Consider the following 18943-nt stretch of genomic DNA (forward strand, 5'->3'; position numbering starts at 1 on the left):
TTTTAAAAAAAAAAAAGCTATATAGGGAAATAATTGGGGGAAAAACTCAGCAACAGGCCAATTCTTCCCCCTATGTGCTGGCTAACAGTGAAAAAAGCATGTACACTATTTCCTATTTTACGACATTGAAAAGCAAGCCACTGGATTTATGACTTTTTCTTAAAGAAAAGTACTTCAAGAGGTTATATGTATGGCACCTGTTACACAGACATTATCTAGATTTCAGCAAGCAAAATGCAAATTAAATTTTATTTTTAAGAGTTAAGTGAATACTTTCCAGTTATTTACGAGGTGATCATTTATTACAAAATGTTGTGGATAAGAAAGCTGGAAGTACTCATTTTTCACTACTCCTATTGTGCCTATAAAATGAGAAAGCAGTGATTCAATCAATTCTATTTATGATCCATAGCAGCAATATCATAATTAAAAATATTATGGAATAGATATAAATAACACTTAATTCTTAACATGTATAATGGTGCTATAAGTGAAAACAATTCATTTGTTTTTCTTTTAAATGCAGGGAGTATAAAGAACTTTACATTCTCTTTTTAATGTATGAATAAAATTTATTGCTCCCTTTTAACACATTTATAGAAACAAAATTCCTAATTGTTTCAACTCAAATAAATAAGGAAAAAATCTGGGACAAGAAGATGATTACAAGCAAAATAGATTTAGCATAATCACCAACTGTGAAGAAGGATGGGTCACATTACATTTTTCTTAGCAAAATTACGTTATAGAACACTGTAGCACAACGTACTAAAATTTCTTTGTCTTTTCTTTTTAAAAAATTCTTGCCCTTGATACCTTTCAGTAGGGCAGCTTGAACAGTTCATCGTCACTTCCAAACCCCTCTGGAGATCAGACGATAAATTTCTTCGGCAATCAGAGACAGGACAAAGGGCTTTCTCGTGCTATTTCCTTGTTTTCATGTTTGCTGGCTTAACCTCATTGTGTACACGTACGACTTCAGTATATAGCATCAGATGCGATGATGTTCAGAGCTGGCAAACAGAGAAACAGCATGAGAAAAGCCCTTTCCTGCATCATTTTCCCCATATATTGTAAAGTTTGTTTCCAAGTTTCTACTACGTCAATCACTGTATGGTTTGAGAAGTACTGAACTATCGCAGTTCTAAGTAACCGACCATTTTTGATGTGTGCATGTTTTCAGGTTTCTATACACAAGCAAAGATCTGCACACATATACACATAGCAAAAATACTGAAACAGAAGGAGCCACAGAACTGGCTTCCACATATGTTATTCTTTGTTTCTTACTTTTTTTGTTGTTTGTTCTATCAGCTCAGAACCCCAAGTGCTGATGCAAGATTACAGCTATCAGAAGACGACCTAGAACATGTTCTACAGGGCTTTGGAAGACTTAATTTAAAAGCATCGAAGCTAAGAGCATAAAATACTTTGAAGAGTTACTTTGCATCTCTATTTATCATCAGAGTTAGAGTCCTAAAAATTCACAGAAATTGAGACATTCAGATCAATGATTTCACAGGAAAACAAGCACTATCAATACCACAATCACCAATACACCAGCCACTCCCTGGTCAGCAAATTATTATCAACTGCAGATTATTGAGTGCAATACCTTCTGGGAGAAAATAAGAAAAGAAAGAAGTGTGAAAATTAACCTGCAGTTAAATCAGACTCCATTGTTGACCATGGTTCATAGATTAAAAAAAATGCATTTAAAAAAACACAAAGTTGGGTCACAAGGAGAAAAGAGTATACTTTTCAGTTATCCCACTAAAAATGAAGGTGAAATGCACTCAAGGTTTGGGAAAATTTATTGGAGAGAGTTGCAGACCGTTCTAGTTTGCATAAAAATCACCCCATTATTAATGCTGGAACTTCATCTACCAACTTCAGTATAAACTCAGTCAACAAGCGCTTCCTGGAAAAAAAAATAGCACCTTTGTTTGCTCTGAATTAGTTTTTGCTTAAGTGTCATATCAGAAATCTTTCATTTTTTCATCTCACAAAACATTAATTTTATTTTTCTTTTCTTCCCATCTGTGCTCTGTTATTGTCATCTGCTGAGGCAAGGGGTGCATTTTCCAGATATCTACCCCCATGCTTTTGCAGTGAAAAGTACATATTAAAAGAACAATTCTGAATAAGTTTCTCTTCAAAGTGTTCCACAGAGGAAAAGCATTTTCTTGACCAGCTCTGCTTCAGTAGTACTGCACATTTAAGTAACCGCACACTAACTTCTGAGTTGCAGACGTTCAATTACCCTTTAGTTAGAAAGCTTTTCTCTACATGTGAATTTTAGTTTTGTTCTGAAATGTATACACATGGCAGCGTATCAGAACTTCCAGCAAAATTACCAGCCAGAAAATAAAGATAAAATAACAAGAATGGTTACAGTCATAGCAATCAATTTTGAAATGGCTTATACCAACAGCCATTTAGCTGATATTTAGAAGGAAATGTTCTTTGAGTTCAATTTACTCTGTATCGTCAATACAAAATATGAGTGTTATCTCTATACCCTTTTACATACCAGCAGCATCAGCACTGCCTACTAATGAACACACTGTCATAGACTAACCTCACTAGTGTCTCTGTTATTAAACAAAACAATAAATCCTGCAGTTAAAGATTTACATAACAGGTGAGTTTTCAGAGCTATTAGTTTCAGGAACAGTGCAATATTCTTTCCATTAAAATCCTAAGCATGCTGTTCTTGAAGCAAGTGGGAAGCTACTTTAACTGTAAGCAGGTCTAAGCAGTCGCTAATGAGACAGTAGGGCCCCAAAAAGGCAATGGTCTACTTCCCATTCAGATTTCTATAAAGAATATAATGCCTGCCTCCAGTCAGTTTCTAACAAAGTTCAGCAGAGACCACTGTGTCATCTGAAATTTGTATTCATATATATGGATATGTTGACAGATGATAGAATCCTGGCAACTAAAATCAACTAATGAAGATTTGCATTAGTGAATATGGGAAAAATCAAGCTGCGTGCCTGTTCACTCGCTCAACAGCTCCCTAAAGATGTGTACTAGCACTGGAACTAAATCAACATACAGACTCAGATCAACATACAGTCAACTGTGAAGTAGGAAGAACACCAAAGAGCATGTAACCATAGATTCAGAACATGATTGAACCTTTCAGCTCTATCAGGGGAAGAGGTGGACTGAAACTGAACCAAGAGCTGCTTTCACGAACAGTCACACTTCCTGAACAAGACAAGGTCAGAAAAAAATTGTTCTTAAGTTCAAGTTTAAAATGACAACACAAAAGTTCACAGAACCCTTCCTGAGTGGGCGGGTGTTTATTTTTGAAGATTTCTACTGTTCCTATGGTATGTATTATACTACTTTCAAATGAAAAGACTGTCTGAAATGGCACTAATTACAAGAAAGGGGGAAGAAGGAGGATGCATGAGAAGTTCTAATGAAACTTTGTGGCAGTAGCTTCTTTGGACCAAGCTACCAGAGATAACTTTGTACTCTATAATTATGCATGTTCTGAATAGACAGGTTAATACCTAGACAGTCATTTGAATTGTCTGAATGTTGTTTAAAGTACTTGAGCAAAGATTTCAGATTTGACATTTGTGTTACAAACTACATGAAAACTAGACTGGCAAAACCTCTTTTCATCACTCCAAAGGAAATGCAAAACTAATCAGAAGATTTCTGTCAGTATGGAATACTTCACATAGTCTACTCTCGCTGAGGTGCATGTGAAAAGCAACTGTGCTTCTGAAAAGCTTGCAGTCTTTAAAGGTGCTGTATGTTTTGCTGCCAAAGAAAGGCATCATTTTACAAGGCCCACAATTACCAAAAAAATGAGAATCTGATGACACTGAAAGTCGGTCTGATTTTATGAGCCTCAAAATATCCTAGCTTGAAAAACCTTATTAAGAACAAGCAACCTCTTCGCAATTTATCAGTTGGTAAAACTTCTTTAAAAGAATTATCACATTCTACATTTGATATCCCAAAAGAAAGCATACTATTCTGAGGGTCTACTGTCACCACTATTTATTAATTCCTACTGTGTAACTTAAAAATAATCTGGATGTCTCTCTCCCTTGCTCTTTCTCACATACAAGTACAACAGAAGCTTGATGTCTCTCTTAGGGGAGACTGCATTAGAACCACACTTCTCCCTCCTGAACTTCCTGTAGTTCATGATTCAGTGTGTCCTCAGCTGCTTCAGGAGCTGATTCTTTGTCCATAAAAATTTCAGTTGTTGCATTGCTGTATTTATTTGCCCACATTACCACTAAAGAGTTATTTTAGGAGTGTTAGCAGAAAAATCTTTCCATCTGCTCTTGCATGCTTTTTGAGCACAACTGTTATAATGACTTTCTGTCATTTTATAGATCACTTAGACAAACTTAGCAGTAAAGCAAAGACATAATTTCCTTTCTTTAAAGACCTGAATGAATACCATTCAGACATACACAAAGTTTAGAGCTTTAAAAGAAAACGTATATTTTTAGCTTTAACTCAGTATTATTTCAAATATCAGAGAAGAAAGTCTTGCATGGACAAAACGAAGAGCAGTTAAGATGTGCAGCCTATTAATATCAGCACCCATTAGAAATTGAAGCGATATCTTCACCGTGAATGTAATCTTCTTTAGTCTCCTTCAGAAAGCTTTTGGCTGGGAAAAGGGATACATTGCAGTATTAATGATAAAGTCAAATATTTTTTCTCATGTTAGGTATCTTATTTTCATTTTTTCAAAATAGTGCATCTCCCTTTTTAACTGAACTTATCATCCTTCAATTCTCCAGGCAATCCTACAGTTTTCTGAATATTCAGAGACTGCACAACACACATGCATCATTAACCACAGACATCTCGTTAGTCTCTGAGGTTGGAGGATGGTGGGACAGCACTTGGAACATTGTGGCAAAATCTTATGTTTGTTTTGTTTTTTTGCTGGTTAACTAAGTTAGTCTGTCCTGAGCCGCCTTCTCTAACCCCACAGGAGATAAAGCTGTACAGCCTACAATACACAAAACCAGGTGAGGAGTAATACTGACTTTTAAAAGATCCGTTGAGGTTTAAGAAATACTTTGCTTGGTTTTACTTATCATGCAATACACTTCTGCCTTTGTGATCACAGTCTAACACAAAGGACTTAACTCTAATGGTCTTTCTTTCCCAATTTTTGTAAATTCATTTATGAAATTACTTATTTTATATAGGTAATAAAAATGTGAATTCATGTGTCTAAAGGTAAATGTTGCTTTCAAATAAGTATAACAGTCCATTGACAATGAGTAGTTATACCTTCTCCAACAATGTGATCACTTTCACACAGAAAAGTAAACCTAAAAGAAAGATAACTGTAGATTTAACAAAATCAATACAAATAGTAACATTAATCTCTTTTTGATATATTCAGCACATCATACTAATATAACTTCAGGTACAACTATATGAAGATAAGCTAATATCAGGTAATGACTATTTTAAAAAGCCAAACTGCTCTTCCAGATAGGAGGCCCCTGTCATTGACCTTTAAGCTACAGATGAAAGAAAAGCGCTCTTTTCCCCAATGAACTTAGGTAGGAGAGAACTGCTTTCCACTCTACTTTAAAAGCTCCTTCTTATGGAAGAACTATGTTAGCAAACAGTGAGTCATGAGTTTGCTTTCTTTGTTAGCAGCATTACTGCATGACAAAGTGTATTTGAGCAGTCAACAGAAGAACCTTTTTGGACTAGAGGAGCTATACCAGAACTCAATTGAAAAATCACTTAGACCAGGCCTACAGAAAAGTCAAGAACAGTGCCACCCTCCTCAGAGTCGAGTTCAAACAGAAGAACAAATTAGCAAGAAGTTGTTCTAATGTGTAATTTAAATTAACACATTCAAGGATCTTTAATAGAAAAACTCAAATTTCAGAAAGTAATACATTTTCCATTGATGTCGTCTTAGAAATAAGAAGGTTGGTTTTTTCCTTCCTTCAAGTTTTCTGTTAATGCGTCTCAGAAAAAGATGAAAGATTTATAAAGCATAGTGACACAGACTACTGCACAGATTTGTGTAGGTGAAGAGAATGAAATAAACAACCCACTCTGCAAGTTGTAAAAATATGATAACTTCTTTGAATGAGGAGCATTTTTTAGGCATATTTTGTTATCATTATAGTGGTACAAGAACTAAAGCCACAGAAAAAAATTCGCAACCTCAACTGGAGCCAAAATTTTAACAGAGTTAACCATGCTGAGGATTTGCTCTCGAGCGATAGTATTAAAATACGTTATCAATAACGTAACAAACTCTCCTGAAATATTTGTTTCTTTAATGATTATTTCCTTGACCAATTAAATCTTCACTAGAAAACTATTTTCACTGAAAAGTTTGTGATATTTGTGAAGAAAGATAAGTAGCCAGACAGCAAAGCTTTATTATTAATGAAACTTTCTGGAATATGGAAAGACATTAGGTTCCATTTCCAGTGACTTAAAACCTTTCTGTGGGGTCTTGATAAATAAAATGTACTTTGGTTCTCATTTTAGTTTTTGATTTTAAGCTGAGGATTCTTTAGACATTTCCTTTGCTGAGAAGCTACCATCTGGTTTATCATGCACAGCAGCAAATAAGTAAGAGCAATTATACTGATGCTTCTAGTTTTCCCTTAACTTTGCCTGTTGACTGTGTCATTTCATCAGATTTAAGTAGCCCAGTATGCTTCTAGTCCAGAAATGGCACTGAAACTCTCAGCGGAAAATCCTTGCCTGCTTCTGAGAGACCTTGAAGTAAAGCTATGCCCAAATGAAGGCTGCAATTCCAGACTCCATTAATATTAAGAATCACTTATCAGATCCTGTAAGGCTTTATTGCTTTCCACCTGGCCGAGATTACTTCAATTCTTGAGCATCCAATACTACAGAGGACAGTACCATAACCCTTCTTGCCTTTTGGAGCTGCACTAGGTACGGAGTAATGCGGGAAGTGCCACACTGCCATCTGCAGTCAGGAACACCCACCGATGTAATCATTCATTTTCCGTACAGCCAACAGTCATTTTCTGTTAATTTTCTCCTTTAACACTGATGAATCTCAGATTGTTTACTTTCCAATGGCTCGATCAAACATGACCTTTCAAACTTTTAATCCTTGCAGAAAAAAAGTTATTATGTAGTGTTTAGTGGTAGAGTTATAGGAACGGCAAAGTAAGAAGGTAAGGAGAAAGACAGCACCTTAAAATTTTCATTACCTGTCTGATGTGTATGGGGCCTGGGGTCTTGAAGCCTCCTTGACAGCTGCATTCAGAAACACTGTAAGGGTCCGAGCTGCTTGATGAGCACTTCGAGAGTGAGTCACAGCCCACCACAAAGGTGTTATCTAGAGGCAGTTCCTGAATGACATGGTGCTTCTTGGGGGGAACAGGAGTCTCAGGTTTAATTTGAAATGTAGGCTGTGGAGAAGCAGACTTGTAGTGCTTTGCTAAATCTGGGCTATCAGGCTTAAATGTGGTTGGTGTGGTGGCCCAGTTATATTTTCCCATAGTCTGTTCTTCTAGCTCTACAGGAATGTCTAAAGTGCCATTTATGTGCTCATGGCCAGGGTCATCAGGCTTAGATTCTTCAATAGTCACAAAGTTGAGGAGGAGACTTTTTGGAGACCGCTTCTTCTTCTTCTTTTTTTTCTTGATCTGCCTATTTTCTTGGTTTGGGGAAACCCATTCACCACTCTGCTTGTTTTTTTGGACAACCTTGTGCCTAGGCGTCTGGCGGCACCGTACTAAAGCAGTAACAAAAATTACCAGAATCACTGTCATAGTGCCTGCAATAATGGCAATGATGATCTTCACATAATCATTGGTTTGTGGGGTTATCTCACCATCCCCAATATTCTGGCCAACTGGAGTCTCCATATTCCTGCGCACTAGCTCTTGTACGTAGGAACTGTTGGTGACTGTCTCATTCACGAACAAATGCACAAGAGCTATAGTATAAAGAGACTCTGGCTGTCCTAGGTCATTGACTTTTATCACCAATCTGTGCAAGCCATGATCTGATGTAATTACCTTCTCTTTCAACGTAATATTGCCTGTTAATTGGTCAATTGTGAACAAGCCTCTTGAGTTCCCACCTATGATGCTATAGCGGAGCTCGGCATTCATTCCTGTGTCATTATCAACTGCAAAGACTTTAGTAACTACAGACCCTGGACTGGCTGATGTTGGGACTAACTCATATGAATAATTAGATGAAGGAATAACAAAAACAGGCCTGTTGTCATTTACATCAACAACATTGATGGTCACTTTGGCAGTTGAGGAACGCTGCAGTCTTCCTCCATCCACAGCTTTCACCTGGAAAGTATATGACCCCTGCTGTTCCCTATCAAAGGTAATATTAGGTCTTATTACCCCAGTAAGTGGATCTATAATGAAATTATCTCTACCATTTAATATAGAGAGAGTGACCGCAGCGTTCTCTCCAGAGTCAGCATCTGTAACTGTGATAAGCCCCACTGTGCCATACATGGGTAAGTTTTCTGGCACATAGAAATTATATTCATTATGTGTGAAAGCAGGACTGTTATCATTCTGGTCCAGCACCGACACTGTCACAGTAGCATTGGTCTGCAAGGGTGGCATTCCGTTATCCTTAGCCAGCACAGTGAAGGAGTACCTGTCTTGCTTTTCTCTGTCCAGCTTTCTCACTGCGGTCAGAATGCCTGTACGGCGGTCAAGGTTGAAAATAGGGGGTGCATCAGAACCCAGGATATAGCTGATCTCAGCATTGCGCCCACTGTCAGCATCCGTAGCACTTATCTTGGTCAGCTGAGTACCAGGAGCATTGTTTTCAGGGATGGAAAGACCTATGATAGACTGTGTAAAAACTGGGGCATTGTCATTCTCATCTCTGATTTTGATCAGGAGCATTGCAGACTGGTTTAAAGGTGGTTTCCCCGAATCTGAAGCCACTATTTTAATGGCATATTCCCGTGTGGCTTCATAATCTAGAAACGTGGCTGTCTCCAGGAGAAACTGATTATCAAACACTGGCTTTAGCCTAAAAGGGACATCATGATCTGTAAAACAAGTAACTTTTCCATTAAGATCTGCATCCTTGTCCATTACTGTTATCAATGCAATTTTTGTATTAAGGGGAGCCTTCTCGGACAAAAGCACCGTCCCATTCACTGGATTGATGATGTATCTCGTGTCTATCGATGGGACATTGTCATTGATATCCGTGATGTTAACAGTCACTGTTGCTCTTGATGGAGTTGAACTGCCATCACTTGCTAAAACAGTCAATTTGTGTACAGGAGATTCCTCCCTGTCTAGTGGTTCTCTTACAGTGATGAGGCCAGTGGTGTTATCAATGGCAAACAGCCTTTTGGCCAAACTGGAGATCTGATTGCTGAAATAGAAGTGGATTTGCGCATTTGAGCCCAGGTCTGCATCAGTGGCATGGAGCTGAGAAACAGAGGTGCCCACTGGAGCGTTTTCTGGAACACTAACTTCAACGTCATTCTCTTTGAAGACCGGGCGATTATCATTCACATCGGTCACTGTGACTTGCAGGATGGCAGTGCTAGATCTTGGAGGGCTTCCACCATCTTCAACTTTAATTTTCATCACATAGGTATCCTTCTGCTCCCTATCAAGGATCTGTTGGACAATCAGTTGAGGCCACTTATCTCCCTCAGGTGTCTCAATTATATCAAGACCAAATACACTTTGACCCTACAAGACACAGAAAAAACATACTTTAGCATGACAGTATATTTAAATGGAAAAAACATCTCATTAATGTTCTGAAATTGTCATAGAATGTATAAATGTTTAGATATACTGTATGTAGGAATACATATTTATACAGTTACCTTTATTTTGCGATATCAGCCATTTTTACAGAAAAGCTATTAAATTCCTGGATGGATGTAATGTGGTTTCTCTATCATATGAGTGAGAATGGGGAACAGGAATTAAACCAAAGTTTAGGCACATCCAAAGGCAAGACAGTATGCACACACAGGGGGACCTAAACCAATACTCAATTTCAAGGAAAACAAGATAGATAAAGGGACTGTTTCTCTGTTCTTGAAGCAACTCTGACATGATCTGAAACCATTAGTATAAAAGAAATCAACACCATCATTGCAAAGAGTCTTGAAAATTACTATGTAATTCAGGTGTTAGATGGTACAGACAAAAAAAACTAAGTCACAACAGTTTATTAGAAATATATTTTAAAACTCATTAAACTATTCCTTTCATCATTATATATTTTATATTTGTAGTGAAAATTACACTCCCAGTGAGAAAAAGATACATTTTAATTTCAAAAAATATCACAAAACTGTAAGAATTTTAAAATTTTAAAATATTTTTTTGCTTGTTGAACACAACACACCTGGAATTATGAAGAAATTATATATATATATATATATCTCGCACAAACATAGCTTCTCTTAAAACATTAGTGTTGACACTAACTTCAGTTGACACTAATTTAGTGTGCTAAAATAAAGATTGGAATCTAGAACTAGTTTCCCTCTTCTGCTGTCTCGTCAGATAAGGAGGGATTAAGAATATCACAGTGATCCGCTTTTCTCTTCTCACATCTCTCACCCTTCAGAGCAAGAAAGGATGCAGTTTTCCAGCCATATCTACCATAAGGGCAGGGCTAGAATGCAGATCACTGAAGCTGAATGTACAGTATGACCAGGAAAAGAAGGCATTGATTAAGATGCTGACTAATTAGGATTTTCTTTTTATGTGTCATATTTGTAATAACGAATAATGACTGCATCCAGCCTGGCTTTTCCTTATTGTACTTGCCTTTCACCTTTACTCATGTAACTCTATGTGTGTTCTAAACTGCTTTGAGACACTTCAGACCAAAGGGAAAGAAAATGTTTTTTCAAAGTCAGAATTTGGCCCCACTTAAAAGTAATCATTTCTTTCATGGAAAAGAACCATTCATCCACATTTCAAAAATTACCATGCCACTTGCACAGTATTTGTGACAACATTAAGTTGCAACTAGGGACAGTCTAAAGTGAACCGGAACACACTTTGAAACAACAAAACAAATAGAGCTTAGGCTTCTTTAGCAGAAGGCATATGAAAAATGTAAGCCTTACAAATCATTTCTAAATCAAGACATCTATTTTGAACCAATTAGGTTATATTCTAGAAGGGTAATTCTACGCTGAACTCTTCATGAAGGCAGAGTGCAAGTTTCTTCTTCATCTCCAATCTGGCTAGCAGTTATTTGCAATATTTTTTTAATAACTGAGAAATGATTAATTACATCTTCTACGCTTTAACATATATTTCCAGAAAAAAAGTAACAGAAGCTAGAAGAAAAAAATCCCTGTCAGCCATCTTTTACTTCTTTATTTGTACACAAATTGACAGATGGACACTGATTATTCTGTCATTACATCCCACAACTACAACAAACACTTCATATAGACCTTTAAATACATGAAACTATACATATGCATACCCATTTCTACTTGTAACTATCAAGTATGAAAAAGATATTTTTCATTATAGCATATAAGTGATATAAAATACAGGGCTTTGGTTCCCCATCACTACCAGCAAACTATTAGAGAAACAGAAAAGAATGCTACGATTTCTTCCAAGTTAATAATTAACACTTGAGTAATTTTCTATGGAAAAACATTATCCAAGATTATTCCTTGATATTCATTACAGGTTTGTACGTCTTTTTAAACTACAAAAAAGAGAGTTACAGTAAATTATACTTTGTCCTAATTCAAGCAAGCCTATTTCACATTGTTTAAGGGATGAGGTTAGGTGTGACATTATGCTACATTTTAAAAAACACATTTTTTAAGAACAGACAGCTCTCCCATTCGAAACTCTCAAAAAAATATGAAATATTCAAGAAACATATTTTTAAGATTATAAATATCTAATTCTCTCCGTACGAGCAAAGAAATTGAGAGCTAAAAGTCCTGAGAGAATCATGAAGAAAAACCCTCATAATGAAATTCTTGATGTTGAAGTAAATGGCTCTATCATCATTAAAACCTCAGTGAAGTGAAAATTTCCATTAGGGTCAGACTGTTATTTGGACTGAGCTGTACCTCAGTCATCCCATTATCCCAGTGATCTGAAGGTTTCGTTCACACTAGGAAGGGTATGAGTCCATAGGAAAAGCATAATCGAGAATTAACATTTATATAGGACCTTTCACCCTTAAAATGACCGACTGGTAAAAATAATCTGCTACATTATAATTTCCACCACTACAGAATGATAAGGGTGAGAAATAAAACAGGTTGACTTTTTGGATCTAAAAAGACAGCCTAAGTAATGTCACCTAACCATTTCAGGCAAAACAAGGTTATGCCCATCTCGGAGCCAGGATTTGCTTTAAGAGGCTCTGGTTCGGATCACAAGATTCTTTATCAGGGCAATAAGCAACTCTGTTACCTTATTGAATCTTCATAATATCCTTTTCAGTGGATTCATGCACACAGTAGTCTCTGAAATCATGAAACTGGTATTCTTTTTGAACACTCCCTACTGTATATTTACCTGATCGTTTGTAATGGATCCAAATGTCCTTTTCGGAGCTGTTTTAGGCTGTCATGTAAATAAAAAATTAGAGAGTTTTTTTAAAATGGTAACATTTAGATAAATTAATAAATACATACTCAATGACACATGGACACTTAATGTGATAAGCTAGAGGAGCTTCTAGTATGGACAGGACTGCATGTGACAAAGTGCACCTAAAGCCTACACATAACTTGCCTCTAGACATACATATCACAGTATCTCATCACAGTATTTTGTTAAATCCATGGGGTATTGACTACCTGGACGTTGTTGAGAGGAATGGGGAAAAAGACCAGCTTCTGATTAATGCTTGTAACTGTAGCACGGTCTGCTGTGTTTAAAGCGTCTTATGAACTTACACTTGCAGACAAGTAGGTTGACAGAACATAGTAATTTCTCAAAGACATAGGGAAGGAATATTGTTCTAAATAACCATATGAAAAACAATGGCTTGTGATACAAAGTACTCTGAAATTAAGACTATTAGTAATTATTTCTTAAAACATTACAAATTATATAATTGTATTTAAAAACTATATATTGTTAACTGACAAATAAATAGATCAATGCTCTCAATACTTATCTCCATGCACTGCAAATGATAAACACGTTATAGGATTTATGTCTTTAGTTCAACCAAATCAAATCAAACTCAAGGGCCAGACAATATGCACATCATAAACTTTTGCTAATGTTCTGCAGTAATTCCTTTCAATGAATATTGCAGCAAGCTAGAAGCGCACACTTCTTTCTTACATGTCAACAATCCTCCTACAATCAGCTAGTTTTATTATTTCTAAAATTCTGACTCTGCCCAAAATCTAAATAAGCAGATTTAGAGTGGCTAAATTCTAGCAAGCCAAATACAGCAGTACTGGAAAACAAAATGGACAAAATGTTAAAAAGATAAAACAGGAAAAAGATAAGATAAAAAGATAGCTTCCCATTAGAAAATAACTCCACAGTTCCTTAAGTAATTTCTTAATAAAAAACTTGTAGCTGAAATGCAATCTTGTGTCCAAAAGAACCTAAAATATTTTCAGAATTTCCAGAAAATAATACATGTTTGCTAATTGCTACTTATTTCAGATGTAGCAACACAGAAAACCTTTGCAGGTCTCCAGCAAAACTACAAGATAGGTCCCAGCCACCATTTCCTGCACGGAAAATCAAACCTGCACTTCTCTTTCAAAGGTGAAAATATGAATTCCCAAAGACAAGCTAAAGCCTTAAACACAAATTATTCCACATGACAGGCACTAATAGATGTAAGTTCATATAACAGGTGAATATTAGTACACTCAGATCCCTAATATCGTGTTGTAGCTCTAAGAAGTGTCCCTCATCTGCTATTACTTCCACAGTGTGCAATTCACACAGTCATGAATTCTCCATGGAAGGTTACAACTTGTCAGCCAGCTGTCCTGTTTGAAGACTGCACAGTCACTACCCTCATCACATCACACAGCTTACAACTACAAGTTCTTTGAAACATGTTAATACTGATGGTTACCCTATGAACCGAGTGACAGTACCTCAAAGAGAAAAAAAAATAGAAAGGCAAGAAGTTTTATAATGCAAAACTCAACAGATGCAAAGTTGCTTACATATTTGAAACTCTAGCTCTTTGTGAAAACAACTACAGGCTTTTAATTTGTAGGCCAAGATTCCTATGATTTTTGTTCACTTTATTGTTTTCTGCCAATAGTCCACACTGTTTCACATGGTTTCCTTTTAAGCAAGGCAAATAAACTGAACATACAAGTTCAAATCCACAGTAAAAGTAGGACTTGGAAGCCTTCAATCATGCATGAACGTAAAGTGAATTTTGTGCATTCAGAATACTACTTCATTCCATTCCTACATAAAAGATAAGGACATCATTTATTATCAATGTCTGTATCATAACTTGCTATTTTCCCACCTTTAATTATAAAGGAGCTTCTATAAAAGTAAAGCAAGATTTCCTCCCCATATATACATATAAACCTTACTCATCCTATAAAGCAACCAGAAAGGAAAATGCTGTAGATGGGATCAATAGAACACAAGGATAATAATGAAACATTTCATGCTGGAAAGGAACAGTAAAAAGTATAATACAGAATGAAGAAGTGGACAATCAATGCATTTAACACTGATTTTCTGAAGAAGAAGGAAAAAAGGCTAGGAGGTATATCTGAACATGAAATTATTCCCTTGGTAATCTGAATTTAATGTTACTACAAAAAGACTGAAACAATTCCAACAATTTCATCGCTTGAGCCTCCTTAATCCTTTCAGATTATTTGTTCCTTCCTGTAAAGAGCTCCTTTCAATTTTGTCATATTCGGAACATTGTCAACTTTATTTTCTAAGATTGACAGATATAAGATAGATTTAGGAATTTATCTTCAGAATACTCCTGCTTTATAAATAGCTGTACCACTGTCTGAAGGTGGGAAATGGAAGTACAGGGACGTTTTGTCAGTTGCCCAAGGTCTGCAGCTTGCCTGAAAGAGCCAGGCACTTCTGAATTATCAATCATGTTTTAAAATAAATTTTAGAACTTTACTTTTGGAAACTAAACTTCTGAACTTGATTTTACAAAATAAACTTTAGAATTTTAAACTTTAACAAAAGGTCTTTCATTTAGAGGCACTATTGCAACAGAAGAAAGGTCAACACCTGCAGGTAAGGCAATTAGGGAAGTAACCTCCCATCTTAATCTCCTCCATTATAGTTGTTCAGAAATATTCACAGACATCCTATTGAACAGGAAACTGCATTTCCAACACACCTGAAGGTGTTCAGATTAAGGTATTAAGTATGTTTGTGTTTTGCTTTGAATTCCACGTTTCCACAGCTATATAAAGTTTCAGATACTTGGTTTGTCCTTCAGTATGTCCTGTTCTTGGAGTCACACTACAGATATATAATGAAGAAATAAATAAGAATTTCTATTAAACAACAATATATTCAACAGGTGAACTTTGATATCTGCATTATATATGTGTGACAATCAGATATTTGCTCCATTTCCTAGCTGAGAAGAGCAACAGGACCAGAACTGAGTATCTCTTAAAGAAGAGTGCATGTTTTAGAGACATAATTCTCTAATGCATCACGGTGCTTTTGGAGGTAACAGCTAACATTTCTGTATTGCTGTTCAGAACAGCTCCTGAATCACAACCTCATTTTGCTTTGACAGCCAAACAAGGTATCTTAGGCTCCCAATCGCACATTTTAGAGCTATCAGATGAATGCTGACTGGGTGTTGGAGCACTGTGAACTTGTAATGCCCTCCAATTCACGACCTGCTCTACAACCAGATCAGTACTTTTAGGCAGAAAGAGATTAAAACTGACAGCCACTTGTATACAAGAAAACAGAAACAACTGTGATGTTTCTGAAAATGCCTTTACCCTAAAACAGAAACTGTCCGGTATGCCGCAGCCTCTAGTAACTTCAGTGTGAACTGGGGGAGATGGACACGGATGGAGGTCTCAGGACAAAAACAAAAAATAAAGCAGACTAAAACCTTTGTCCTTTATTAAAATGGAGTGCAAATATTTGCAAACCAGTTTTCATTAATGTATTGTTACTATTTCATTCCTTCATACACACACACAAAATTTCAGCTAAGGTGCATGATTTCTTTAAATACATGGCATGTCCATCAAGACAAGTCCATATCCAAACCTCTGATGCCATAGTTCATCAAAGTAGCTACTTAGCAAGAATACCTTATTTGATCTGAGCTCTTTTAAACTAAAGATCAGCTGTAAGCAAAACCACTGTATCTTCACACTTTCAGGAAACAACACTGACAAAGCTTTCATCTGAATGGCATGAGTATCTGACACACATCCCCCCCCCTTCTCTTCAGGGATCCTAGCATCCAGAAACACAAAGAAAACAGATAAATAAAATAACGTGTTCTCTGGATTTTCATAAAAAGGACATTCTTTCACATGCAGACATCATAATTGAATGTGCACGTATCGCTGCATTGTTGAATTTGACATTAAAAAATACATAGCCTTAATGCAGAAAAAAAATCCCAATTCTTGTGGGAAAAAATATAACAAAATGAGAAAAAAACCTCATGCAGTACAGTTCACTTCTTTCCTTTCGAGTTGACTTCCCTCAGCTTTCACAGACTTTAGGAACTGCAGGCCTGTTGCAAATACTGCTGAAATGAACACGAGAGTAAGCTGTTCTCAAGGCCTCCACTCCTTGCAGGGTTTTGTAAAACTTAAAAGAGAGAAAGTTTGTGTGGGACATTCAACTACCACCTGATCATTTTTGCTTTTCAAGGAAATAAGGCTATGCTATTGCAAATAATGAAAATTTATCCTTTTTGTATTAGTGTGAGCAAACAGCAGTGCAACTACCATATTAAACTATAGCAGTACATGATGTAAGTAAGTGCAAGATGCCACTTCACTACACATTGGAATATAACAAATAATACTGCAATTTCAGAGTAATAAATCAGAGACAGCTGCTGATAAGATGTACAGAGTGACAGTAAGTACTGAAAATAGTTCTGTAGAGACTGAATTTTAAAACTCATTAATTACAAGTCTTTTTACCGCATTGATCAGGGAATGTAGGGGATAAACCAAAAAATTATTTACTGGTGCTTGATTTATCAGGAAGACAAACTGTTGCCTTCCTCCGCCAGTGTTACAGACTCCTCTTTATCTGAATCAGTAGGACAAAGGCAAGATAAAAAGGAAGAAACATTTCCTTATTGTAAGGCACTAATTTGACGTTGAAAGTCAATTTTGAAAAGCAACCTCATGCTACCTATCTGTATTGAAAGTTCTAGTATATAAACTGTCATGACTTTCTAGTTAACAAGTTATATTCCTAAAAACAGCTTCCCTGTGTGTTGGTTGGGACCAAAAATTTTAAAAGCATATTTGATATATACTCTTATAAAGCAGTTATACTCTATAATGTATTCCTTTCTAAAAACACAAATAAAATTCCAATTTTACTCTAATTGAATACACTTGTGCTATTTCTCAGACTTAAATTCAGTGATGAAATTGATATATTTGATTTGCAAGAAAGAAAATAAAATTAAGAATATTAATGTTTACAAGGGAAACACCAAACAGTCATCACTCCATTCCAGCTTTTCTGCTCAGATTTTGTCCACTGTTTATTTTCTCTAGTAGCAGTTAAGTCCGTAATATACACCATAAATTTTGATTAATCGGCAGGGGTTTTTCTTCCAACAGGAAAAAAAATGTGAAAGAAACCACAGAATCACTGAACACAGTAAGTCAACATTTAAGCATGAAGAACACCCGCTTCAGAAAGTAAATAGAATATCCATCCCCTGTTGCAAAGATCTAGATTAGTCTCACCAGGTAACATGTATCCTCCAATAAATTGTGAACTATATAACCTCTGAGGCTGAGACAAGCTCTCCCACAATTCATGGGAAAAACTGCACAGTGGTTCATCTTAGCAGTAAAGTGAATGATGGTGTGTATGTCCACAGAAAAGTTAACACCAGAATAAACAAAAGAGCAGAAGAGCGTTACTTAGCACTATGTCTGGCCTCACACAACCGTACTATTCCAGAAAAAACAAGTTAAGCAAAGATAGTTGAAGCCATTTCTGCCCAGTAATGACTTGTGTAATCCAAGACAGAGGGAAAAAAAGCTTTCCCAGGTCTGTATCCACTCTGAATTCTTTCCTGAGGTTAATTCAATCATTGTCCTAAAACAAATCTTTCCAAATAACAATACATATACTGTTGGTGGTACAACAGAAGTTCAAAACACGCCCACAGAAACTGGACATATGGTGTCTTCAGAAATTGGAAAATATCAACAACTTTTAGGCAACCAACATGATTGCAACCACCAAGGTGTCAGTGTAGCAAACAAGAACTGAGAACTTCCCTAGATTCTTCATAACTGCTCCACCACAATAATAATCTCAGGTTAAAGAACCATCACAACACCCGTGGAATCAAACTTGACTCGAGACTCTTGCTAACAAGGACAGCGTCTCTCAGCCACGTACGGTTTAGACCTAGGAAAGTGGCTGTAAAAAAGCACCCTCTGGGAATGATAACGTGCTCTGAATAATTCCTGGTGAATTTAGCCTCCATATTCCAAAAATGTGATATAAATAACTGGACCTACCAAACCAAGATTATTAAAATAAATTAACCTAAGATTCAGCAAAAACATGTTAACAAATGCCCACCAACTGGGAAACTGATCATCAGCATGGAAAATGAAACACGTCTCATACAATTTAACTGAAACACTCCTTAAATAATTTTTAACTTAGACACAAACACTTAGCCAATACCTTGATTTCTATTTCTTTATTTTAAAGGGTTTGATGCTAGGATTCTTTAC

General features: G+C 36.3%; 1 protein-coding gene across 1 annotated transcript in view; it reads right to left on the reverse strand.

The window, feature by feature from the left end:
• Window positions 1–302: 302 nt before the first annotated feature.
• The window catches only part of LOC104535260 (protocadherin-11 X-linked-like), a 37540-nt gene continuing 18899 nt past the window's right edge, over window positions 303–18943 (reverse strand). The window contains exons 2-3 of the mRNA XM_010180800.1: window positions 7224–9710; window positions 303–1013 (exon numbers count right to left, since the gene is read on the reverse strand). Of these exons, the coding sequence (XP_010179102.1) occupies window positions 1008–1013; window positions 7224–9710 (2493 nt within the window). The 3' untranslated portion in view covers window positions 303–1007. The remainder of the gene's footprint in view (window positions 1014–7223; window positions 9711–18943) is intronic.

This window comes from Mesitornis unicolor, unplaced genomic scaffold (assembly GCF_000695765.1).
Source record: "Mesitornis unicolor isolate BGI_N332 unplaced genomic scaffold, ASM69576v1 scaffold51333, whole genome shotgun sequence".
NCBI lineage: Eukaryota > Metazoa > Chordata > Aves > Mesitornithiformes > Mesitornithidae > Mesitornis > Mesitornis unicolor.